Source organism: Leucoraja erinacea, chromosome 15, assembly GCF_028641065.1.
Source record: "Leucoraja erinacea ecotype New England chromosome 15, Leri_hhj_1, whole genome shotgun sequence".
NCBI lineage: Eukaryota > Metazoa > Chordata > Chondrichthyes > Rajiformes > Rajidae > Leucoraja > Leucoraja erinaceus.
Genome location: NC_073391.1, coordinates 30,987,980 through 31,015,091, shown reverse-complemented (window position 1 = coordinate 31,015,091; position 27,112 = coordinate 30,987,980). Strand labels below are relative to the sequence as shown.

Genomic DNA, 27,112 nt, shown 5'->3' with positions numbered 1-27,112 from the left:
CAATATTGAGTACTATATACTGAACTCTGTATCTTCCCCTTTGCTCTACCTATTGTAGTTGAGTTTGACTTGAATTTATATATAGTATTTGATTTGTTGATTTGATCGGATAGCACGTTGATTAGTTACACATAACAATAAACTAAGCAAAGCTTTTCACTGTAACGGTACACGTGACAACAATAAACCTAAGCTCACCTAACCCAACGGCAATAAAACCTGGCTACAGACATCAGAAGAAAGGAACTATGTGTGATTTGATTTACCACAGAGGCACAGACATTGTCATTTATTCAATGGTATTTATTGCACAGGAAAAAAACCTTCACATCAAGAATTTTGGTAGTGAATCTTATCAATCAAAACAGAAAAGAGAAAAGTATTAGTTAGGAACATGGCCACTTTAGCCCAATTTTCCATTCAATCATTTGTTAATCTTGTACTATTTCCATACGCCCTCTCTCCCCCCCATTCAATCCCATTTGCTGACTCTCAGACAGCATGGAAATAGGCCTTTCAGCCCACCCCATCCAATACCAACCATCTTGTACCCAACTTTACTAATCCCATTTACCAGCAGCCTTATGCCTTGCAAATTCAAGTATTCCTCCAGATACTCTATCTGTTATCCCACAATCTATCAACCACAGCCTTCTGTAGCATCCAAAATCCCAGCGAGTTTGAAGGCTCAGACTGACTAATCCCGTGTCCTGGAGTAGAACAGAAGTGTCACTGTGGTGCCAACTGCTCCCAGGATGGACCCCACTCTCACGCAAAAAGGCTCCCTCAACAATCCCCAATGTTCAACTAGTTTGAAAAGCAAAATCCCTTTCAGAAGTCATTTGGGTGGATATAATAGAAAGGGCTTGGAGGGATATGGGACTAGCGTAGGATGGCAACTAGGTCAGCATGGACTCGTTGGGCCAAAGGGCTTATTTTCATGCTCTGTAGCTATGGTTCTGTGACCTCCCATAAACATTGTTCCTGGGAAGTTATAGAGGTGATCTTAGTGTGTACAAAGTCATGAGAGGAATAGATCGAGTAAACACACCGAGTCCCTTGCCCAGGATAGGGGAATTGAGAACTAGAGGATGTAGGTTTAAGGTGAGGGAGGAAAGATTTAATAGGAACCTGAGGGGTAAATCTTCTTTACACAAAGGGTGGTGGGTATATGGAACAAGCTGCATTTAGACAGGTACATGGATAGCATGGGCGTAATGGGATATGGTCCAAACACACGACAGGTGAATCTAATGTAGATGGGTAGGTTGAGTCGAAGGGCCTGTTTCCACACTGTATGGCTAAGTTCCTGTGCTGGAGGTATTGAATTGTTGTAAGATGTGAACTTGTGACAGTTGTACTCAACACAGAAACTCCTAGAAGTTGCTCAAGCAAAATCATTTAAAATTAAACAGGGGCCCCATCAGTTTAGCACGGGAGGCAGCAGGAGGAGATACGCTTGGTGGTCCTGCACCAACCAGTGAGGTATGTGGAGGGGACTCACTGTACAAGAGGAATGGGGATGAAGGCAGGTGATCCGGAGAGGGGAACATTCAACATTGACCAACCGCAGAGCAAACCTCAAACTTCCCTCTTGACATCCAAATGTTTTATTTGGAAATTTTACGTTCTATTCAGAACCTTTATCCCAGGATGGAAATAGCAAATATTAGCAGGCAACGCTTTAAGGTGAGAGGGGATAAGTTTAAAGGAGATGTGCAGGGTACATTTTGTTTTACATAGAGGATGGTGGGTGTCTGGAACATGCTGCCAGCGATAGTGGTGGAGGCAGATACAATAAGGACATTTAAATTACTTAGTCATACCATAGTCCATGACTACAATACTCACAGACTATTGTATCTACCTCCACCATTAACCCTGACAGTGCGTTACAGGCATCCAATAAACATGGATATGCAGAGAATGGTGGAATATAGATCATGTGCAGGTAGATTAGAGATGGTCTTGGCTTCATGTTTGGCACAAACACTGTTCCTGTGCTGTGTTGCTATACGGTCCATTTAAGTTTACTGGTTTGTGGAGCGAGCAGATCTCTTCTTCAACAGACGGAGGTGATTCAGCAGCAGCCTTTGCTCTGGACAGAATGCGCTGCACTGCAGGATGAGATCCCTCCCTCTGCAACGTGCTCAGACAACCAGAAAGGGTCAGTAGCAGCACTCTAGGGAAAAACATCAGAGGAGAAAGTTGAGGAATACAGTGCAGAAACAAGCCCTTATAAATTCATGTCATAGGAACAGAATTTGGCCATTCAGCCGATCAAGTCTACTTCACCATTCAATCATGACTGATTTATCTTTCACTCTCAACCCAATTCTCCTGCCTTCTCCCCATAACCTCGACACCCATACTAATCAAGAATCTGATTAGAACCTTTGGCCCACCACGCCAACCAGAAATGACCCCGCACACTAGCACTATACACACTAGGGACAATTTCACTGAAGCCGATTAGCCCTCAAACCTGCACGACTGGAATGTGGGAGGAAATCGGAGCACCCAGATAACGCCCACGCGGTCACGGAGAGAACGTACAAACTCCGAACAGTGAGCACCTGTAGAACGGATCAAACGAGGGTCTCTGACTCAGTAAGACAGCAAGTCTACTGCTGTGCCACCATGCCGCCCTTTTAAAAATCATTGAATATGTATGGATAGGAAAAATGTAGAGAAATGGACCAAATACCGGGTCTTGGTAGGCATGTACAAGGTGGGCCGAAGGGCCTGTTTCTTTGTTGTATAACTCTGTGACTAATTGTAAGAACAATTAATACGTCCACAAGGTGGCGCCTCTTCCCAACAAACCGTCACCAACAGGAAGTTATGCGGACCTGACGGAATGTAGAGCTAGGTTCTATTTACCAATGGTTCTTTATTGTCACGTATGCACCACACAGTGAAATTCTTGCATCCATCACCATATTATGGCATCATTTACAAAAGAAAAAGTCCGGTCCACACCGGCAAGCCCCCGGCTAGCTCTGCCCGCCAACAGACGCCCCTCTCCTCACCCAACTGCAAAGGATTGTGGACGCAGCCCAAACCATTACACAAACCATCCTCCTTTGCATTGACTCCATTATTACTTCATGCTGCCTCTGCAAGCCCTCCACCACCCTATACATACCTCTCATCATTTTATATGCTTCTATCAGGCCTTTCCACAACCTCCAGCATTCCAGACTGGAACAAATAAAAGTTTATACCACTGTGGCTATGGAAGATAATCCTTCCTTCCTAAAAGAACGTCTTTTAATTCTGAGACTATGACCTCTGGTCCTAGTGGAAACATCCTCGCTACATCCACTCTATCCAAGCCTTTCACGGTTCAGTAAATTTCAATTAGGTCCCCCCTCATCCATCTCTAGACTCCAGCAAATAAAGGCCCGGTGCTGTCAAATGCTCATCATATGATAACCCACTCATCCACTGGGATCATCTTGTAAACCTCCTCTGGACCCTCTCCAGAGCCAGCATATCCTTCCTTAGATTATGGTGTTCAAAATTGCTCACATACTCCAAATGCAGTCTGACCAGTACCTTCTAGAGCCTCAGCACTACATCTGTTTTTGTATTTTAGTTTTGAAATAAATGCGAGCATTACGTTTGCCTTCCCCTTTGCTCTACCTATTGTACTTGATTATATTTATGCAAAGTATTATCTGATCTGATTGAATAGCATGCAAAACAAAGCTTTTCACATGGTAATAATAATAAACTTAAATGTTTGCATATGAGAACAATCATCCTTCATTAAAATGGTGCATTGAAGCCAATTAAATATTCAGTGGGAAATTCAAGGCTCTGAAGGCAGAGAATTCTTGTCACATATCACACACACAAGGCCACATAACAGAGACTCGATAGTGAGCTGGCACCGTCACCAGCAGAGCTCTGGGTGGTAATTTCAGAGCGGGCAATGGGTGATAAGGACAAGGTTCCTGATTCATCAGAACACAATGTTAAAGAGGGAACTGCAGATGCTGGAGAATCGAAGGTTACACAGAAAAGCTGGAGAAACTCAGCGGGTGCAGCAGCATCTATGGAGCGAAGGAAATAGGCAACGTTTCGGGCCGAAACCCTTCTTCAGACTGATCAGGGGTGGGGGTGGGTGGGGACAAGAAAGGGAAAAGGAGGAGTAGCCGGAAGGCTGGAGGGTGGGAGGAGACAGCAGGGGAGCTGAGGAAGGGGAGGAGACAGCAAGGACTAACAGAATTGGGAGAAGTCGATGTTCATGCCCCCGGGGTGCAGACTCCCCAAACGGAATATGAGGTGCTGTTCCTCCAATTTCCGGTGCTGCTCGCTGTGGCCATGGAGGAGACCCAGGACAGAGAGGTCGGAGACGGAGTGGGAGGGGGAGTTGAAGTGCTGAGCCACCGGGAGGTCAGCTAGGTTATTGCGGACCGAGCGGAGGTGTTCGGCGAAACGATCGCCCAACCTCCGCTTGGTCTCACCGATATAGATCTGCTGACATCTAGAGCAGCGGACGCAATAGATGAGGTTGGAAGAGATGCAGGTAAACCTCTGTCGCACCTGGAACGATTGCTTGGGTCCCTGAAAGGAGTTGAGGGGGGAGGTAAAGGGACAAGTCACAATGTTGGCCATGCAGAGACCGCTTCTTGAAGCTGAACCGCATTCACTTCAAAACCGTTAGCCATTTCGTGTTCCCTTATCAATATTTCCCAACCACTTGCGGTGATGGGTCAAGTTTGAATAAGCAGCTGTTCTTGCTGAAAAAAATGCTTCTTCATCGCCCTTGTGGTATGGTTCTTAATTTCCTGAGGGCAGCATAGTGGTGCAGCAGTAGAGTTGCTGCCTCACAGCGCCAGAGACCCACCCGGTTTCTATGCTGACAGGGCGATTGTTGGTCGGCACAGACTCGGTGGGCCGAAGGTCTCTAAAGTCTCAAGTCTAATACACCGTTAGAGCTGGACTCCTGAAGGTGAGAGGAATCAATCCACAGCGCCTGGGTTCAACTCTAACACATCAGTTTGAAAAGTTGAATTTATTTTTAAAAACTTTTAGAAATCCAAATAAAAATCTGCTCGCTCCAGTGAAAGCGTTTGGAATGTTGCAAGAAATTCCATGGACACATGGATTTACCGGGAAATGGAGCACGTGCAAGCAGACAGAGATTAGTTTAACATTGCATCATGATAGGCGCAGACATTGTGGGCCGAAGGGCCTGTTCCTGACCACCACTGTTTAGTGATACAGCATGGAAACGGGACCTTCAGCCCACCGAGTCCACGCCGACTCGACTACCCGTTCATACTAGTTCTGTGTTATGTCACGTACTCATCCACTCTTTTCACACTAGGGGCAATCTACAGAGGCAAATTAACCTACAAACCCGCATGTCTTTGGGACGTAGCAGGAAACCAGAGCAGCCGAGGGAAACCCACGCAGTCATAGGGAGAACATGCAAACTCCACATGGACATCAGTTGCGAAGAGCATCGAACCTGGGTCTCTGGCAGTGTGAGGCAGTGGCTCTAGTAGCTGCGTTCTAAGCTCCATATTCAGTAAAATGCTATTTTTACGTCCTTCTTGCCCTATCTGATAGATAGATAGATAGATAGATAGATAGATCCTTTATTGTCATTCAGACCTTTCGGTCTGAACGACATTATGTTGCCGACAGTCAAACACAGAATCAATAATAACAAAATATACAATAAACACAAATTAAACATCCACCACAGTGAGTTCACCAAGCACATCCTCACTGTGATGGAGGCAAAGTCTTAGTCTCTGTCTCTTCCCTCCTTGTTCTCCATCTGCGCTGAGGCGATCGATCCAGGCCGGAGATGCCGCCCTCCAGTCCAGCGGACCTCCGCGGTGATGTCGCCGCCGCTGAAAGCCGGAACGCCGTCTCCGCTCCGAGACGGCCCGCCACAGCATCAGCTCCAGGCAGCCGCCCCAGCTCCATCTTAACCAAACGATTGGCTCACCACTCTCTCAAGAAGCGAAAATGTTGTTCCATTGCATCAGATGACTGCAGATTGTTCACGAGACTTTTGGATAGACACATGGATATGCAGGGACTGGAGGGATGTAGATTATGTGTAGGCAGATACGAGCTGATCTTGGGAACATGTTCAGCACAGACTAGGAGGGTTGTAGGACCTGTTCCTGTGCCGTACTGTTCTATGATCCATGACAATTAAATAATCAGTCTGAAGAAGGCTCCCGACCCAAAAAAACACCTAATCACTTTCTCCCGAGATGCTGCCTGACCCGCTGCGTTACTCCAGCACTTTGTGTCTTTTTTTGTTAAACCAGCATCTGCAGCTCCTTGTTTCTACTAAACACTCCTGACTCTTGGTTTCTCAGGACTACCCTTGTAACTAAGTTCTCTCATCCCCGGAATTTGAATGGGAACAGGTTGTTCTAAAGAGCTCTAAGAGACAAATTAATTTATCAGTCGTCTGTGCTTGGTTTCTTTGACAAGACTCAACATCATCGAGTACATTGTATTCTTACTTTGCATAATAACCATATAACAATTACAGCACGGAAACAGGCCATCTCGGCCCTACAAGTCCATGCCGAACAAATTTTTTCCCCTAGTCCCACCTGCCTGCACTCATACCATAACCCTCCATTCCCTTCCCATCCATATGCCTATCCAATTTATTTTTAAATGATACCAATGAACCTGCCTCCATCACTTCCACTGGGAGCTCATTTCACACCGCCACCACTCTCTGCGTAAAGAAGTTCCCCCTCGTATTACCCCTAAACTTCTGTCCCTTAATTCTGAAGTCATGTCCTCTTGTTTGAATCTTCCCTATTCTCAAAGGGAAAAGCTTGTCCACATCAACTCTGTCTATCCCTCTCATCATTTTAAAGACCTCTATCAGGTCCCCCCTTAACCTTCTGCGCTCCAGAGAATAAAGACCTAACTTATTCAACCTATCTCTGTAACTTAGTTGTTGAAACCCAGGCAACATTCTAGTAAATCTCCTCTGTACTCTCTCTATTTTGTTGACATCCTTCCTATAATTTGGCGACCAAAACTGCACCCCATACTCCAGATTTGGTCTCACCAATGCCTTGTACAATTTTAACATTACATCCCAGCTTCTATACTCAATGCTCTGATTTATAAAGGCTAGCACACCATCACATGGTGTGATGGAGCCCAGTCAGGGTACACAGAGCTGGGCAACATTCAGAGTTTGTCACTTATCACCGCAGTGCTGCTCCAAATAAGCAGATTGAGTCTGTTCAGAGACCTTGACTTGTTTAACAGTTTAAAAGATTACAGAGTACGGTGCAAGATGGAATTTTTTATTTATATTTAATCCCAACTTTCAGGAATAATCATGTTTAGTCCTGGATGTAAACTGTGTTTGTCTACACCATACAGTCTGCATCAAAACAGTCACACCAGTAAATATAGTGTGCAGTACTGAATGTCCTTTATCAAAAAATAATTACACACAACTTTACAGGCACTTCCCCAGCTTCCCCAAAAACCAAACTGATGGAGGAACTCAGCAGGTCGGGCAGCATCTATGGAGTGAAATGACGTTTCAGGACAAGATCCTCTTTCGAACCGAAGGATGGGTCCCGACCTGAAACGTTACCTGTCCATTCCAAAATGTTGTCTGTCCATTTCCCTCCACAGATGCTGCCCGACCCGCTGAGTTCCTTCAGCACCTTGCTTTAATTTCTACCTCTTTTGAGATATTGAAGTGCCTAGAACGGAACAGTGGAGCAGCAGTAGAAGATCCAGGTTAGATCCTGACTACGGGTGCTGTCTATACGGAGAATCTACATTCTTTTTGACTGTGTGGGTTTTCTCCGAATTTCATCCCATGCTCCAAAGACATACAGTTTGTGGGTTACTTGCCTTCTGTAAATTGTCCCTAGTGTGTAGGATAGTGCTAGTGTACGGGGTGATCGCTGGTCGGCATGGAACCGGTGGGCCGAACTGCCCGTTTCCACGCTGTATCTCTTAGGTCTAAAGTAAAGTCTAAAGTTTTACCTGCGGCTTCCTGGGTGGGCATTCCCCAGAGCTGGGAGACACTTTGCCAAGCGACTGAATAGTGAATTCATCTGCAAACCGTGAGCTCTCGAGAATTGCCGCTGTTTCTTCATCCACAACTACTGTCTCTCCTTCCTGGTCAACGGAATAAAAAGTAATTTCAAAAACTGTAATTCAGTGCGGTTAGATCTGAGAAATGGGGGAAATCAGCTACAGAGGACCACGTGTGATCACCGACAGAAGATAGGGTGCTGCGGGGAGCACACTGCCGGTCGGGGCAAGAAGCCAAGGGAAGGGGAAAGGGAAATGAGTACATGAAGGTATTTGGATAACACAGTGGCGCAGAGGAGAAGCAGAGGGAGAATAAAGGTGGGAAGAGACAAAGACTTTAAGACTTTTGCCTTCCATCACAGTGAGGAGGTGCCTGGTGAACTCACTGTGGTGGATGTTAAATTTGTGTTTATTGTGTGTTTTGGTAATTTTTATTATATGTATGACTGCAAGGCACGAAATTTCATTCAGATAAAGGATGCTTTACTTTACTTTGCTGTCTCACAGCAGCAGAGACGCAGGTTCAATCCTGACTACAAGTGATATATGCGTGGAGGTTGCACGTTCTCCCTGTGACCGCGTAGGTTTTCTTTTAGTGTTCCTGCTTCCTCCCACATCCAAAAGACGTGCAGGTTTTTTAGGATAACAGAAAACCAGTGTAAGGGAGATCAGTGGTCGGTGTGGACTGAGTGGGCCGAAGAGCCTGTTTCCACGCTGTATCTCTAAACTGAACACTCTTGATTCTTTAACCGAGTCCAATCATGAGGAACAAACTTCTTCAAAAGAGGAAAGAAACTGCAGATGCTGGCTTACAATAAAAGACACAAAATAACTCAGCGGGTCAAGCAGCATCTCTAGAGAACATGGATAGGTGACGGTTCAGGTCAGGGAGATAAAGCCAAATTAAGTTAAAAATATAAGAAGATATTAAATTGGTTTCTGGGCTAGTTTACAGCTTATATTTAGTCTCAAATTAGGCTTGCCTCAGGTTGCGGTGTGTGAGATAATAAATACTATAACATTGTCTCCCAAGTGACGAGAGAGGAAGCAGAGAAGCTAGATTGATCTCTTTGATGTAAAAAGCCTGGCACCAAGTGTCCTATATTTATGAGGAAGGAGGTAACGAGAGAGAAGAAACAAGATTGATCTAAGGGATTGTGACAAAATGCCTTTGATGTGATGCATTCTGTAGAAATCTTTATTCTCCTGTACCTCTGACCATGACTAACGTCTGTGGAATGTACTAAGTTGACAAAAAAAACACTATATAATGCAATGTAATTCTGTTGTTCAGAGAAGTGGATGAGGATGGTGAAGTGTCTATAATTGCTCACTTGACTTAGAGTTCTTCCTCCCTACCATCGGCCGATAATAAGTAAAGTTTTGAACTGGTCTACCAAACAGTTTGTGTGTTGTCTGTTTATTAAGAAGCGAACCTGTTTAGGTGTTATAAAAGTAACTTTTTCAAGGGCTCTCCCGAGTCTGAAGAATAAAGGAGACCCGAAAAGAAAAGGAAATGGAAAGTGATGAAAGGTTGAGATGAGACGCATGGAATGGGAGCCGATGTCTGATGCATCCGGAGAGGAGCCGGCAGCAATAGCGGAGAGGTCCGTGCGGCAGTCGACGATGGCACCGATCGATGGAGGATGGAACACGTGGAAGTGAGGACGCAAATGGTGGGGGAGGGAACAAAGGCGAACCCGGCATGGGGGGGGGGGGGGGGGGGGGGGACTGGCGTGAGTAGGGAGTCGGGGGGGGGGCGGATACTGTGTGTAACTTCGTCAGCAACCTTATGTGGCGACTATTTGTATACATTGGGTATGCAAGCGAAGAATTTCACTGTGACTTGTCGCCTGTGACAATAAAGTATTCATTTAGTCATTCATTCATTCAACATTGACAGACATAAACCTGCCTACTTCTCGCGCCTATGGATCTCGCGCAGGCAGAGGAGATTAGTTAAACTTGGTATCGTGTTCAGTACGGACTCTGAGGGCCAAACGGCCTGATCTGGTGCTGTGCTGTTCTAAGTTTAGATCATGACTCTTACATTAAACGTGTAATTGATGTCAAACTCCAGCTTCTCTCTGTAGCCCTCGACCGAGCCGTTGTAAATGACACTGCTTCTTTCTCTGCGAACCCCGGCTGGGACTTTGAACAGTCGGTATGTGGCAGAAACAAACTTGCAGTCACCTGAGAAGAGGAGAGAAAGTAAAATGGACTGCTCTGAATCCTGCATCAGTCTATTTTTTTTAGAGATGCAGTGCGGAAACAGGCCTTTCGGCACCGACCAGCGATCCCCACACATTAACACAAGCCGACACACACTAGGTACAATTTACACTTATACCAAGTATTCAAACCCAAGCCAATTAACCTACAAACCTGTACTTCTTTGAAGTGTGGGAGGAAGTCGAAGATCTTGGAGAAAACCCAAGCGGTCACAGGGAGAACGTATAGACTCCGTACAGACAGCACCTGAAGTCGGGATCGAACCCGGATCTCTGGTGCTGCAAGCGCTGTAAGGCAGCTGCTGTACCACCAACAGTCATCTCAACGTTAATCTCAAGTTGGCGGCCCCTGTAACTGAACTGTGCCCAAGCCTTGTGGGTTAGTAAGATGATGGCGATCCGCAAACAGACAGACGACAAACCTCATCACAATACAGAGCCACGTCTTCACAACAGTCTTTACCTCTTTACTTCAGAGATACAGCACGGTAACAGGCCCTTCAGACCACCGAGTCCACGTTTACCAGCGATCACCCCACACACTAATGCTATCCTACACGCTAAGGATCATTTTACAATTTTACCAAAGCCAATTAACCTCTTTGGATGCCAGAGACCTGGGATTGATCCTGACATCAGGAATTTTCTGTACAGAGTTCATACGTTCTCCTTGTGACAAGGTGAGGTTTCTCTGGCTGCTCTGGTTTTGTCCAATATTCCAGACATACATATTTGTAGGTTTCTATAAATTGTCCCGAGTGTGTAGGGGAGATCGATAGTCGGCGTGAACCCGGTGGGCCAAAGGGCCTGTTTCCACACTGTATCTCTAAACTATTCCCTGCACTTCAATGTGCCTATCCATAAGCCTCTTATACACCACTATCGTATCTGCCTCCACCAACACCACCCCTGGCAGTGCATTCCCCAGTGCCCCCACCACCCTGTGTAAAAAAACTTGCCCTGCACATCGCCCTTAAACTTGCCCCCTCTCCCCTTATAGTTGTGCCCACTAGTGTTGGACATGTTTACCCTGGCGAAAAAGGTTCTGGATGTCTACCGTATCTATGCCTCTTATAATTTTATATACAGATCCACCAACGATTTTCTGGCAACTGGGTTAGCGGCACCTCCATTAATCTGGACAAAATTACGAGAGTGCACATGAAATACCCCTCCAGAAGTCGGGCGAGGCCTCGTTCGGACTTCCTCACCGATTGGCGGACCGAATTAGTCCCCTGCGGCTGGGGCCCTGGAACTCTGGCCTGGCCGGAGCCGGCAGATCCATTCCCAGAGCCGGCTTTACAGGCCGGTATCTCGGTTCCCCGGCATCCTGGGTGGACCGTCCCGATACCGTTGGACTCCTCTCGGAGGCCGTGACCTCTGTGAGTCCGGCAAAGAGGATAATCCAGGAAGGTCATGCCGGAAAATCGTTAGTGGACCCTGTACTTCTATCAAATTTCCCCCTCAACCTCCGACATTCCAGAGAAATATACTCTTACCAATTATCTGCTGGAGCTCCTCATTTTCCACAGGCACCTTGCTAGCAGCCACCAGTCGTGGTTCATTGAAACCCACCTTCTTTGCAATGTCAACAAATTCTTTCCACCACAGAGCTCCTCCCAGACACTCACCTAAAGAAAAACCATTTGGCAAATTATATTACATTCCATTAGTTCCCGGTGCCCACCATGGTCATTTGTTTCCAACCAGTAGTCAATGGATAGGATATGTTTAGAGGGATATGGGCCAACCATAGGTGATATTCACCTATGCTGGGTTGCAGTTAAGCATCATTTTCCATTTTTAATTCTCAAGCCGGTTTTCAAATCCCTGCAGGCCACTGCTCCCCTTCCTATTCCTCCAACATCTTCCAATGTTACAACTCCCCAAAATTCCTGCACTTCCCCTAATTCTGGCCTCTTGATCAACCCGGAATATAATCGCTCCACTTATGACAGCCCTGACATTGTGCTCCCACATGCTGGAATTAATCTCTCTGCCCTCCTTTCCTCCCCTCAAAAAACTGCTCAACACTTTGGCTGAACGTTCCGTCAATAGTCCGAAATCTCCTTAGTTTAGCTTAGAGTCAGTGCGCAGAAACAGGCCCTTCGGCCCACTGAGTTTGCTCCGGCCACCTTTCTAGATCTATCCTACACACTAGGGACAATTTACAGAATCCAATTAACCTAGAAAACTGCATGTCTTCGGCATGTGGGAGGAAACCGGAGCACCTGGAGAAAACCCACGCAGGTCACAGCGACAATTGACAAAGTCGGTACAGACAGCACCCATTGTCAGGATTGAACTCACGTCTCTGGCGCTTTACGGCAGTTCTATCGCTGTGCCACTGTGCCACCCTTATGTGACTCCGCTTTAAATTTTGTTCGGTAATTCTCCTGTGCCCCATCTTCAGGGTGGCACTGTGGCGCAGAGGCAGAGTTGCTGCCTTACAGCCCCAGAGACCCGGGTTCAATCCTGACTCTATGGGTGCTGTCTGTACGGACTTTGTAAATTCTCCCTGTTGAATCAGTTGCATTTCTTTAGGCTAAACCAGCAATTTCATGGTCAAATCCCTTTCTTCTCACTTGCTGCTGAATCCAGCCACTTCAATTAATCTTTCTCAGTAACAATAAGTGATGTTAGAAATGTGTTTGTGTTAGAGGTCCCCCACCCATTTACTGACACCCTTTGTTCCAGAACCTTTCTGGATTATCCGCTTTGCCAGACCAACAGAGGTCACGGCCTTGGGAGACCCGAGATACGGGCTACAAATTTGGCCCCAGAAGTCGGTTATGGGAACGGATCTGCCGGCTCCAGCCAGATCGGCCGCAGGGGGAAAATTCGACCCGCTGATCGACGTGGAAGTCCAGACAAGGTCGAAATCGGCCGCCTTGCTCAGCCTAGGCGTCACGTTTTCGGGGGTAATTTTGTCCGGATTAAAGGAGGCATTGGACCACCTGTTGCTGGGAAATCAGTGGTGATCCTGTACTCAATAGAAATAAATGTATCTTGAATTAGCAGGATTTATTTCCACATACCCCACAAAACCTTGTGTGTCCTTACAGCATCTGGAAGTTCATGATCGGCATAGATATCACTGAAGTACATTTCACCACCATCCTAACAATGACAAAACCAATTCCAATCAGTACCATGCAGTAACTGTGGACACCCCCCCCCCCCCCCCCCCATTAACTAAAAACCATCTCATTACATAGAATAGTACAGCTCAGGAACAGACCTGTCAGCCCACTGTCTGTGTCGAACACGATGCCAAGACCAACTCTTATCTGCCTGCACATGATCGTAGTATTCAATAGCTTAGACAGAACATGCTGGAGTAACACGGCGGAACAGGCAGCACCTCTGGAAGGAATGGGTGACGTTTCGGGTCGAAATCCTTCTTCAGACTGATGTCAGGGGACAATAGACAATAGGTGCAGGAGTAGGCCATTCAACTCTTCGCGCCAGCACCACCATTCAATGTGATCATCCACAATCAGTACCCCGATCCTGCCTTCTTCCCATATCCCTTGACTCCGCTATCTTTAAGAACTCTATCTAGTGGGCGGGACAGAGATAGAATGTAGTCGGTGACAGTAAAACTGGTGGGAGAACTGGGAAGGGGGAGGGGATGGAGAGAGAGGGAAAGCAAGGGCTATTTGAAGTTAGAGAAGTCAATGTTCATACCACTGGGGTATAAGCTACCCATGCAAAATATGAGGTGCTGTTCCTCCAATTTACACTGACTCTGACAATGGAGGAGGCCCAGGACAGAAAGGTCAGATTGGTAATGGGAATGGAGTTAAAGTGCTGAGCCACCGGGAGATCAGGTAGGTCAAGACGGACTGAGCGGAGGTGTTCAGTGAAACGCTCGCTGAGCCTGCGCTTGGTCTCGCCGATATAGAGTTGACACCTGGAACAGCAGATACAGTAGCTGAGGTTGGAGGAGGTGCAAGTGAATCTCTGCTTCACCTGGAAAGTCTGTTGGGGTCTTTGGATGGAGTCGAGGGGGGAGGTAAAGGGACAGGTGTTGCATCTCCTATGGTTGCAGGGGAAAATACCCGGGGAGGGGGTGGTTTGGGTTGAAGGGACGAGTTGACCAGGTAGTTGTGGAGGGAACAGTCTCTGCAGAAAGCAGAAAGGAGTGAAGATGGGGCCAGTAGTGGGATCCTGTTGGAGGTGGCGAAAATGTTGAGGATTATTTGCTGTATGTGACGGCTAATGGGGTGGAAGGTGAGGACAAGAGGGACTCTTTCCTTGTTACAAATGGGGGTAGGGGGAGCAAGAGCGGAGCTGCGGGATATCAAGACGACCTTATGAGCTAATTAAGGAACTGTCTATGTAGCCCATCTCTGCCAGTTACTGTCTCTGGACCCTGCCAATGCCAGGTAGTGTCTACCCCATCTATGCCAAGTACCGACTATGTACAGGATTTGTAGGAAGGAACTCCAGATGCTGGTTTAAACCAAAGATGGACACAGAAGAGTAACTCAGCAGGACAGGCAGCATTCTGGTGAGAATGGGTGACGTTTCGGGTCAAGACCCTTCTTCAGACTGACTATGTACCTTATCTATGCCAGGTACTTATGTACACTGTCTCTGCCAGGATCTGACAATGTACCCCATCTAAGCCAGGTACTGGTTGAATACCCTATCTATGCTAGGTACACCACTGTCCATTCCCCCTCCCCAGATGCTGCATGACCCACTGAGTTCCTCCAGTGTTTTGCTTAAGATTCCAGCATCTGCAGTTCCTTGTGTCTTCTTGGAAAAACCATCACCCCTCAGAGCAGGAAGAGACCAAGTCTGTACCTTTAACACTCGATATGCCTCTTTCAGCACAGCTGTTTTATCGGGCGATAAGTTTACCACGCAATTTGATCTGAAAGAAAAAATGTAAAAGTCTGTGGTCGATATACATAGCGATCTCCAGCAGGAGTTATATCAGCTGCATTCAAGTACAGTAAGAGCTGTGGGCTTGGAGTTAATGGAGCCCAAATCAACCCAGCCCGACAGTGAAAGGGCTACTCCATCCTTATTAGTCTGTTCCAGCATCATAATGACATCCCAATGGTAGCTGCAGAGTCATGGAGCTGGAAGCTGGCCCTTTGGCCCAACTTGTCCTATATGGTCTTATAGTATCTGCGTCAACTACCACCTCTGGCAGCATGTGGAGGCCAAGTCACTGGATGGATTTGACAGAGTTAAATAAGAGCTCTAGGGGCTAGTGCAGTCAAGGGATATGGGGAGAAGGCAGGCACGGGTTATTGATAGGGGACGATCAGCCATGATCACAATGAATGGCAGTGCTGGCTCAAAGGGCCGAATGGCCTCCTCCTGCACCTATTTTCTATGTTTCTATGAGAGAGAAAAATAGATTAGCCATGATCGAATGGTGGAGAAGACTCAATGGGCCGAATGGAGGATGAGGATCAGAGGATAAAGTACAAACTCTACCTACACTACACTCGAGGTCAGGATCGAACCTGGGTGTCTGACACTGAGGCTGAGACTATCTGTGCCACCGTGCAAACGTACTGCTATAAACCATTACTCTCCCGGTCGACTCAATTGCTGTGCAATGGTTTAATTGCCACAGATCGACAGTTAAAAGAAGTTACGCTACATTTTAACATACATAATAAGATCAAAGCTGTTATCTTTCAGTCCAATGTCACCGAGTTTTTCGATGTAGCCTTTAAGGAAATCCACATTGGGTTTGCTGAAGCCAAACTTCTGCGTGTGATAGTCAATAAACTTCTTTGCCACTTGAATCTGCAAGACAATGTAAATGAGAAGTTGATGAGAAAAGGTCGTGAGAGTCGAGGATGTAAAGAGGATCAGAGGGATGCGGGCAAACTGAGCAAGATAGAATAAAACGCAAAAGTTATTCACTCTGATGTAATTGCTAAAGGGCGAGAGACTAGATAACGTGATGTTCAACAGGACCTGGGTGCGCTTGCACACAAGATCTCGGCTTGCACGGTGGCGCAGCGGGAGAGTTGCCGCCTCACAGCGCCAGAGACCCGAGTTCGATCCTGACTACGGGTGCTGTCTGTACGGAGTTTGCACGTTCTCCCTATGACCACGTGTTTTCTCAGGGTGCTCCGGTTTCCTCCCTTATCCCGAAGATGTGCAGATTGATTGGCTTCTGTAAACCCGCCAGTGGGTAGGATGATGCTAGTGATCGTTGGTCAGCACAGACTCGGTGGCTCCAAGGGCCTGTTTTCACACCAGATCTCCAAAAATGTTTTTAAAAAGCATGCACTGGCATAGGCGGCAAAGAATTTGCAGCAGCTCTCATTCTCCCCACCCCCGCCCCACCCACCTCAGCCATCTTTCCTGAGAACTCCCAGATTCCTGGAATTCGGCCGAAGGCTCTCGCTCGGCCTTCCTTTCTCCATGGTAACCGGTGGCCGTGCGTTTCCCGGTTCCCAGAGCTACCCACCTGCTCGTCGGTCATGTCTACTCCGGTGACGTGACCTTTCTCCCCGACCAATTTGCTGAGCATGTAGCAGTCCCGGCCGCTCCCGCTTCCCAAATCCAGGACCCGGCAGCCCTCCAGGCATTCCGGGATCACAAGTCCACATCCATAGTACCTGTCCAATGTCATGAAAAACAATTACAAATACAGCAAGCCCTTGTAATAACAGACCATGGGGGTGAAATGATGCTTGTTATTGCTGATTGTCCGTTACAAATGAGTACGGTACAGTCAAGATAGACACAAAAAGCTGGAGTAACTCAGCAGGTCAGGCAGCATCTATGCAGCAAAAGGTATCAGTGACCTTTCGGGTCGGAACCCTTCTTCCGACTGAAGAAGCGTTTTGACCTGAAACGTCACCTATTCCTTCTCTCCAGATATGCTGCCTGACCTGCTGAGTTACTCCAGCATTTTGTGTCTATCTTCGATGTAAACCAGCTTCTGCAGTTCCTTCTTACACATAAGGCACAGTAAACCCGCTTTCTTACAGACCCATGCACCAGGAATGGTGTAAGAAGGAACTGCAGATACTGGTTTAAACCAAAGATATAGACACAAAAAAATGGTGTAACTCAGCGGGACAGGCAGCATCTCTGGAGAGAAGGAATGGGTGACGTTTCGGGTCGAGACCCTTCTTCAGACTGGTTAGGGATAAGGGAAACGAGAGATAGTAACCGTTATATAGATGGTGATATGGAGAGATAAAGAACAATGAATGAAAGATATGCAATAAAGTAATGATAAAGGAAACGGGATAGTAACCGTTATTGCTGATTGTCCGCTATAACAGAGTGTCATATGTGGCATCTCAGGTGTAGAGACAGTAACATTCAGGTTGAGCAAAAACTGCACTAATAGTTGCCTTTCTTTTCAGCTGAAACATTAAAGCAAAGCCTTACTTGCGCTAAGCTACAAAGCTCCAAGGACTCAATAGAGTAATACAGGCGGTGGCAGTGGCAGCAGGCAAGACCTGGCATTAAGATTCGCAGGTCCGCCCGCTATTACCGAAATCCATTATTAATCTGTCCGTGAAAATGAGGGTTTACTGAACAGCAGGTTCCTTGAACGGGCAGTGGAAGCATAAACAACAAACTCTTTTATCAAGTACTTGGAGGAGCGGCAGGGAGGCAATGATCTACAGGGCTGTGAACCAAGGGTGATTCACCTTGGCTAGTGTGTGGCAACCTCTCAAATACTTTATGGGGTGTATGTTTAAAGAGAGAACAGAGATTACACTGATATTGCCTTAGAGTCATACAGCACGGAAACATGCCCTTTGGCCAACTGGGGCTAAACGGGTCACATTCCCCAAATTAAGGATTTGGACTTTCTGTGCAGGGTTGAGACACATTTCTGCTCCAGAGGATGCGGAATCTTTGGAATTCTGTAAGAATGCTCTCATTGAGTCATACAGAATGGAAATAGACCCTTTGGCCCAACTTATCCATGCTGACTAAGATGCCGCATCTACACCAGTTCCACCTGCCCACATTTGGTTCATGTCCCTTTAAAACGTTGCTGTTCATGAACCTGTCCATGTGTCTATTAAATGCTGTTATTGTACCTGCTTCAACTGCCTCCTTTGGCAGCTCCTTCCCTATACCCACCATCTTCTGAGTAAAAGAAGTTGCCCCTCAGGTTCCCCATTAAGTCTTTCCCCTCTCACCTTAAAACTAAGTCCTTTGGTTCCTGATTTCCCTACTCTAGATAGAGGTTTGTGCATTCACTCATACCTATTCCCCACATGATCACCCCTCAACATCCAGCGCTTTAAGGAATAATAAAGTCCTAGCCTGCCCAACCTCTCCCTATAGCTCAAGCCCACAAATCCTGGCTATGTCGATGGCATAATGAATGCAAGAAAAAACACAACCTCATGCAGGAGTTTGTCCCTAAAAGTTGACAACTCCAATCAGAAAGGCCAATTTCCCATTGAAATGAAGGACTGTCAGCAGCAGCACAACCAACATCTTTCTGACTCACTTAGCTACAGATAGCAGACACCTTTAAATATTTTGAAATGAAAAGGGATCTGGATTTTATAAGTGCAGACGTTAGACACAAAGTGATGGAGTAACTCAGCAGGTCAGGCAGCATCTCTGGAGAAAGAGGATGGGTGACGAAAAAGGATCAACAAGGATTAATTTCACTGCACCTTCATGTGACCAATAAAATTGACTTTGACTGACTTTATAAGTGCAGACTATTTTCTGAACATGTTGTGTTGAAGCTAAGTCAATATACTCAGCTGACAGACTGTTTAAATAGCAGAGGAGTCAAACACTAGCAGTTCCCACCCCAGTCATTCCTTCTTCTCCTTGCTCCTGAGCAGCAGAAGATACAGAAGCTTGAATGCGCACATCACCAGACTCGGGAATAGCTTCTTCCCCTGTGTTATCGGGCTTCTGAACATTAAGATAGGGTACTGTCCGATTTACTTCTACCTCATTGTGGACTGAGGTGTGTCTCCAGAAGTGATGTGCTATAATGCTGAGAACAATATTCCGCACTCTATATTTCCCCTTTGCTCCACCTATTGTACTTGAGTTTGGACTGATTGTATTTATGTGTGGTACATCTGATCTATTTGTGTGGCATGCAAAACAAAGCTTTTCACAGTATCTTGGCACATGTGACAATAATACACCTAAATCTAAACCTAGGAAACAGGCCATTTGGCCCCACTATCCACCCGTTTGCACTAATCCCAAGTAAAGCTTTGTTTTTTTTTTCTTCCCCCATTCTCAACAACAGGCCCCAGATTCTACCACTCCACTGCAGACTAGGAGCAATTTACAGAGGGCCAATTCACCTACCAACAAGTTTGTCTCTGGGATGTGGGCAGCAAACTGGAGCAGCTGGGGAAACCAATGCGGTCTCAAGGAGAACGTGCAAGTTCCAACACAGACAGCACCCGAGGCCAGGATTGAACCGGGTCTCTGGTGCCGCGATGCAGCGGCGCTACCAGCTACGCCACAGTGCCATTTTGTTCAAAGACAATTGGGGACAGTTAATTCACGCTGACCTTGGCAGCCACATCCCGAATCGAGTTACGTACAAGCCGTTGACTTGCTGCATCAAGAAAACAATGATTGACCTTGTGCTTTCACACCGTGTCCTGAAGGACAGATCAAACTTCACTGCAGGTGGGGATATTATCAGATTATATCATATATTGTGCAACAACACACTCATAATAAAAGTATAAAACTCCTGACTTAATACTGTGGGATTCTCACTAGCTTTCAAAGTATAACACAAAAGTAACATGTCGTTGTAAACAATTGTGCTTGTCTAGGAACAGGAAGAGTACAAGATTCAAGCTTGAGGGGCAAAGTTTAAAGCAAAGTGCGGGGCAGGTTTTTCTTTCATTCAGAGAGTGGTGGGGGCCTGGAACAGGCTGTCAGTGGTGGTGGAGGCAGATACGATAGTGGTGTTTAAGAGGCTATTGGATAGAGACACATAGAGATACAGGGATTGGAGGGAGATGGATCATGTGTAGGCAGATATGTCTTGGCATCATGTTTGGCACAGACATGGTGGGTCGAAAGGTCTGTTGCTCTACTGTACAGTACTGCCGTCCTACGAGATATGGCGGTCCAAAGGGCGTTTCTATGCTGTAAAACTCTATGACTCCATTGATAATATCACTCATTGTGTTCATAAAGATAAAGATAATGGAGATTTCAGACCTGGAGCTCACTTCCTCGTGAACATCTTTCAAGGCGTCCCGCACATACTTAGCGAGTCTTTTCCCTGGAGTGACACACGCGTTCAATACCAGGTCGTCCGTTCTCTGCAGCTTCTTCCCATAATAATCCTATTGACAAAGTCAGAGAGTGTTGGAGAGACATGGGTGTGGATGAGAGGAGCCAGAATTTACCAAGCACGTTGCCCCTCACAGGAATAGCACAGGATTATCTTAGACATTCAACTTGGAAACAGGCCTTTCAGCCCAACTTGCCCAAGATGTCCCATCTACAAGTTTCTGGATCATTGGGACTTCTTTTGGGGAAGGTGGGACCTGTACAGAAAGGATGGGTTGCACTTGAACCCGAGGGGGGCCAATATCCTGGCGGGGAAATTTGCAAAGGCTACTGGGGAGACTTTAAACTAGAATGGTTGGGGCGAGGGACTCAAATAGAGAAAGCTAGTAGACAGAATGGGAGGCAGGAAGCAGAAAAGGGAAGCACACGGACACAAGAGGAGAAAGAAGAAAAAGGAAATAAACAGAGAATAAGAGGCGGGGGGTTTCTTAAATGTGCATATTTTAATGCTAGGAGCATTGTAAGAAAGGTGGATGAGCTTAGAGTCTGGATTGACACCTGGAAGTATGATGTTGTGGCGATCAGTGAAACATGGTTGCAGGAGGGCTGTGATTGGAAACTAAATATTCCAGGATTTCATTGCTTCAGGTGTGATAGAATTGGAGGGGCAAGAGGTGGAGGTGTTGCATTGCTAGTCAGGGAAGATATTACAGCAGTGCTTTGGCAGGATAGATTGGAGGGCTCATCTAGGGAGGCTATTTGGGTGGAACTGAGAAGTGGGAAAGGTGTAGCAACATTTATAGGGGTGTATTATAGACCGCCAAATGGGGATTGAGAATTGGAAGAGCAAATATATAAGAAAATAGTAGATATTAGTAGTAAGCACAAGGTAGTGATTGTGGGAGATTTCAACTTTCCACACGTAGACTGGGAAACACATTCTGTAAATTGGCTGGATGGGTTGGAGTTTGTAAACTGTGTGCAGGATAATTTTTTGCAGCAATACATAGAGGTACCTACTAGAGGAGGGGCAGTGCTGGACCTCCTGTTAGGAAATGAGACGGGACAGGTGGCGGAGGTATGCGTTGGGGAGCACTTCGGGTTCAGTGATTACAATACCATTAGTTTCAATATAATTATGGAGAGGGTCAGAACTGGACCTAGGGTTGAGATTTTTGATTGGAGAAAGGCTAACTTTGATGAGATGCGAAATGATTTAAAAGGAGTGAACTGGGACATTTTGTTTTATGGAAAGGATGTAGAAGAGAAATGGAGGACATTTAAAGGGGAAATTTTAAGAGTACAGAATCTTTATGTTCCTGTTTGGTTGAAAGGAAACAGTAAAAATTGGAAAGAGCCCTGGTTTTCAAGGGAAATTGGACATCGTGTTCGGAAAAAGAGGGAGATCTACAATAATTATAGGCAGCATGAAGTAAATGAGGTGCTTGAGGAGTATAAGGAATGTAAAAAGAATCTTAAGAAAGAAATTAGAAAAGCTAAAAGAAGATACAAGGTTGCTTTGGCAAGTAAGGTGGAAGTAAATCCAAAGGGTTTTTACAGCTATATTAATAGCAAAAGGATAACGAGGGATAAAATTGGTCCATTGGAGAGACAGAGTGGACAGCTATCTGCAGAGCCAAAAGAGATGGGGGAGATATTGAACAATTTATTTTCTTCGGTATTCACCAAGGAGAAGGATATTGAATTATGTGAGGTAAGGGAAACTAGTAGAGTAGCTATGGATATTATGAGCATCAAAGTAAAAGAAGTACTGACACTTTTGAAAAATATAAAAGTGGATAAGTCTCCAGGTCCTGACAGGATATTCCCTAGGACATTGAGGGAAGTTAGTGTAGAAATAGCCGGGGCTATGACAGAAATATTTCAAATGTCATTAGAAACGGGAATAGTCCCCGAGGAATGGCGTACTGCGCATGTTGTTCCATTGTTTAAAAAGGGTTCTAAGAATAAACCTAGCAATTATAGACCTGTTAGTTTGACTTCAGTGGTGGGCAAATTAATGGAAAAGATACTTAGAGATAATATATATAAGCAACTGGATAAACAGGGTCTGATTAGGAACAGTCAACATGGATTTGTGCCATGTTTGACTAATCTTCTTGAATTTTTTGAAGAGGTTACTAGGGAAATTGACGAGGGTAAAGCAGTGGATGTTGTCTATATGGACTTTAGTAAGGCCTTTGACAAGGTTCCTCATGGAAGGTTGGCTTAAGAAGGTTCAACTGTTGGGTATAAATGCAGGAGTAGCAAGATGGATTCAACAGTGGCTGAATGGGAGACGCCAAGATACAATTTATTTTGCATGGTAATGGTGGATGGCTGTTTGTCGGGTTGGAGGCAGGTGACTAGTGGGGTGCCTCAGGGATCTGTTGGGTGCTTTGTTGTTTGTCATGTACATCAATGATCTGGATGAAGGTGTGGTAAATTGGATTAGTAAGTATGCAGATGATACCAAGATAGGGGGTGTTGTGGATAATGAAGAGGATTTCCAAAGTATACAGAGTGATTTAGGCTATTTGGAAGAATGGGCTGAAAGATGGCAGATGGAGTTTAATGCTGATAAATGTGAGGTGCTACACATTTCAAAATAGGGCGTACATGGTAAATGGTAGGGAATTGAAGAATGCAGTTGAACAGAGGGATCTGGGAATAACCGTGCATAGTTCCTTGAAGGTAGAATCTCATATAGATAGGGTGGTAAAGAAAGCTTTTGGTATGCTAGCCTTTATAAATCAGAGCATTGAGTATAGAAGCTGGGATGTAATGTTAAAATTGTACAAGACATTGGTGAGACCAAATCTGGAGTATGGTGTACAATTTTGGTCGCCCAATTATAGGAAGGATGTCAACAAAATAGAAAGAGTGCAGAGGAGATTTACTAGAATGTTGCCTGGGTTTCAACAAATAAGTTACAGAGAAAGGTTGAATAAGTTAGGTCTTTATTCTCTGGAGCGCAGAAGATTAAGGGGGGGGGGGACGAATGGAGGTCTTTAAAATGATGAGAGGGATAGACAGAGATGATGTGGACAAGCTTTTCCCTTTGAGAATAAGGAAGATTCAAACAAGAGGACATGACTTCAGAATTAAGGGACAGAAGTTTAGGGGTAACATGAGGGGAAACTTCTTTACTCAGAGAGTGGTAGCGATGTGGAATGAGCTTCCAGTGGAAGTGGTGGAGGCAGGTTTGTTGGTATCATTTAAAAATAAATTGGATAGGCATATGGATGAGAAGGGTTGGAGGGATATGGTATGAGTGCAGGCAGGTAGGACTAAGGGAAAATAATTGTTCGGCACGGACTTGTAGGGCCGAGATGGCCTGTTTCTGTGCTGTAATTGTTATATGATTATATGGTTACACTAGTCCCACCTGCCTGCATTTGGCCCATATCCCTTTAAACCTTTCCTATCCCATCTACCTTTCCAAATGTCTTTTAAATCTTTTTATAGTCCCAGCCTCAATGGCAACTCGTTCCATACACCCACCACCCTTTGTGTGGGAAAATGTTGCCTCAGGTTCCCATTAAGTCTTTCCCTTCCACCTTAAACGTATGTCCTCTGGCTCTTGATTCCCCAACTTCTGTAAAAGACTCTGTGCATCTACTTTATTTATTCCCCTCATAATCTTATACCTCTATAAGATCACACCTCAGCCTCCTGCGCTCCAAGCAATAGAGCCCTAGCCAGCCCAACTTCCCCCAACAGCTCTGGCCTTCAAGTCCTGGCTACATACCTGTAAAAAATATAAAAGCATTATGCTCCTAATCCCCTAATGCATTCACCGTTGCAAATAAACCGAAGGTGTCGACGGAGTGGATGAGAAAGTGGGATGACATGGAACTAGTGTGAATGGGCGAACAATGGGCTGCACACTCGATGGGCCGAAGGGCCCGTTTCCTTGCTTTATATCTAAACTAAACTAGTGGCATTAATAAACCTAACCCTATGTTAAAGAAAGAATCCGCGTTAAAATAAATTACCTTGACATCCTCGTGAATTTTCAAATGTTGACAACATTCAGACGAAGAGGTGCTGGAAAAAAACAATTAAAAACCAATGATGAAAAGTTTCACTCAACCTTGCCTTTTCTGGGACAAAGTCAACAGGGAGCTTTATCAATTAAAAGATTTGCTTTGTTAGAGACAGCATGGAAAAAAGGCCCTTCGGCCCACTGAGTCCACGCCAACCACTAATTACCCATTCACACTAGTTCCATGTTATCCCACTTTCTCATCCACTCTTTATTTTAGACTTAGTGTGGCAAAAGGCCCGTACTACATAATGTTTGGGACAAAGACCCATCATTTATTTATCTCTGTATTCCACAATTTGAGATTTGTAATAGAAAAAAATCACATGTGGTTAAAGTGCACATTGTCAGATTTTAATAAAGGCCATTTTTATACATTTTAGTTTCACCATGTAGAAATTACAGCAGTGTTTATACATAGTCCCTCCATTTCATGGCACCATAATGTTTGGGACACAGCAATGTCATGTAAATGAAAGTAGTCATGTTTAGTATTTTGTTGTGTATCCTTTGCATGCAAAGACTGCTTGAAGTCTGCGATTCATGGACATCACCAGTTGCTGGGTGTCTTCTCTGGTGATGCTCTGCCAGGCCTGTATTGCAACCATCTTTAGTTTTTGCTTGTTTAGGGGGCTAGTTCCCTTAAGTTTTCTCTTCAGCATATAAAACTCATGCTCAATTGGGTTCAGATCAGGTGATTGACGTGGCCACTCAAGAATTGACCATTTCTTAGCTTTGAAAAACTCCTTTATTGCTTCAGCAGTGTGTTTGGTATCATTGTCTTGCTGTAGAATGAACCACCGGCCAATGAGTTTTGAGGCACTTGTTTGAACTTGAGCAGATAGGATGTTTCTATACAGTTCAGAATTCATTATGCTACTGCCATCAGCAGTTGTATCATCAATGAAGTAAAGTGAGCCAGTACCTTCAGCAGCCATACATGCCCAGGCCATAACACCACCACCACCCTGTTTCAAAGATGAGCGGATCTTTGGACCTTCGACAGTTCCTTCTCTCCTCCATACTTTGCTCTTGCCATTATTCTGATATAAATTAATCTTCATCTCATCTGTCCACAAGACCTTTTTCCAGAACTGTGGTTGCTCTTTTAAGTACTTCTTGGCAAACTCACCAGTGCTCTCTTTCTTCTTAACAATGTTCCAAACAGTTGATTTTTGTAAGCCTAAGGTTTGGCTGATGTATCTAACAGTTTTATTCGTGTTTCTCAGTCTCATAATGGCTTCTTTGACTTTCATTTTCACAACTTTGGTCCTCATGCTGATAAACAGCAATAAAAGTTTCCAAAGGTGATGGAAAGACTGGAAGAAAGACTAGGTGCTGAGAGCTCTCTTATACCTGCATTAAGGAGGCATTTAAACACACCTGAGCAATTACAAACACCTGTGAAGCCATGCGTCCCAAATATTATGGTGCCCTGAAATGGGAGGACTATGTATAAACAAAGCTGTAATGTAAACCAAAATGCATAAAAATGGCCATTAATAAAATCTGACTTTAACCACGTTATTTTTTCTATTACAAATCTCAAAAGGTGGAGTATAGACGCAAATAAATAAATGATGGGTCTGTAGTCCCAAACATTATGGAGGGCACTGTATAACAACATTTAAAACACATTTGAACAGGTACATGGATACAAATGTTTAGAGGAATATGGGCAAATACAGGCAGGTGGGACTGATGTAGATGGGGCAGCTTGGTCGGCACGGGTCAGTTTGGCCGAAGGGCCTGTTTCCATGCTCTTTGCGAGACGGGGACAAAATCCCAGAACCAAGACAATGGGATTCCCAGAACCAAAGAGACGTGCGACTTTGTAGTTTCATTAACCTCCGCAAATTACCCCTATTTATGTTGAGAAGGGATAAGAAAGTGTGATAACATGCAACTCGTGTGAATGGGCAAACAATTCTCCAACAGTGTCCCCATTCAAAACGTCACCCAAAGGGTTCTGTCGAGATGCTGCCTGACCTGCTGAGTTACTCCAGCACTTTGTGACTCCAGCATCTTCAGTTCTTTGGTACTACATGGAGGATGGAATTTGTCGAGCGATAGACCTCAGTTGGTACCAAAAATTATAAGAGGCTCTGCTCAATAATCTTTGGTTGGCACTTATTTTCTCTCCTAATTCTGCAAGAGCGTATCCAACCAGAGGAACCTTATCGGTTTCTCTCGCCACAGATGCTGCCGGGCTTGCTGAGTGTTTCCAACACTTTTGCTGCAATAAGGCGAGTGCACTAAATTGATGACTTATTTCTCTTTGCAACATTTTGCATCCGCTCGCTTGGTGAGGGTTAAGGAGAGAGGCAGCACCATACCTTCCAGCAGAGCCCAGCTCTCGCTCCTGCACAGCCGCCATCGACGTCGCCTCCCAAACTCCAGCAAAGATCTTATAGCGATCTTTGAACTCCAGCGCACTTCCGACCGCCACGTGACCGCCACGTGACCCCCCCCCCCCCCACACCCACCCCAGTTTGTAATCCACAGTACAAAG

General features: G+C 45.4%; 1 protein-coding gene across 1 annotated transcript; it reads right to left on the bottom strand.

Moving 5' to 3' along the window:
• Positions 1 to 282: 282 nt before the first annotated feature.
• On the bottom strand, positions 283 to 27,057 carry as3mt (arsenite methyltransferase). The gene is made up of 11 exons (XM_055647022.1): positions 26,937 to 27,057; positions 24,551 to 24,602; positions 20,478 to 20,605; positions 16,750 to 16,900; positions 15,940 to 16,076; positions 15,114 to 15,183; positions 13,337 to 13,418; positions 11,798 to 11,929; positions 10,118 to 10,260; positions 8,017 to 8,151; positions 283 to 2,182 (listed from the first exon to the last, which is right to left on the bottom strand). Exons 1-11 carry the CDS (start codon positions 26,975 to 26,977, stop codon positions 2,081 to 2,083), a joined length of 1,173 nt encoding a protein of 390 aa, XP_055502997.1. The 5' UTR covers positions 26,978 to 27,057; the 3' UTR covers positions 283 to 2,080.
• Between the last annotated feature and the right edge of the window lie 55 nt (positions 27,058 to 27,112).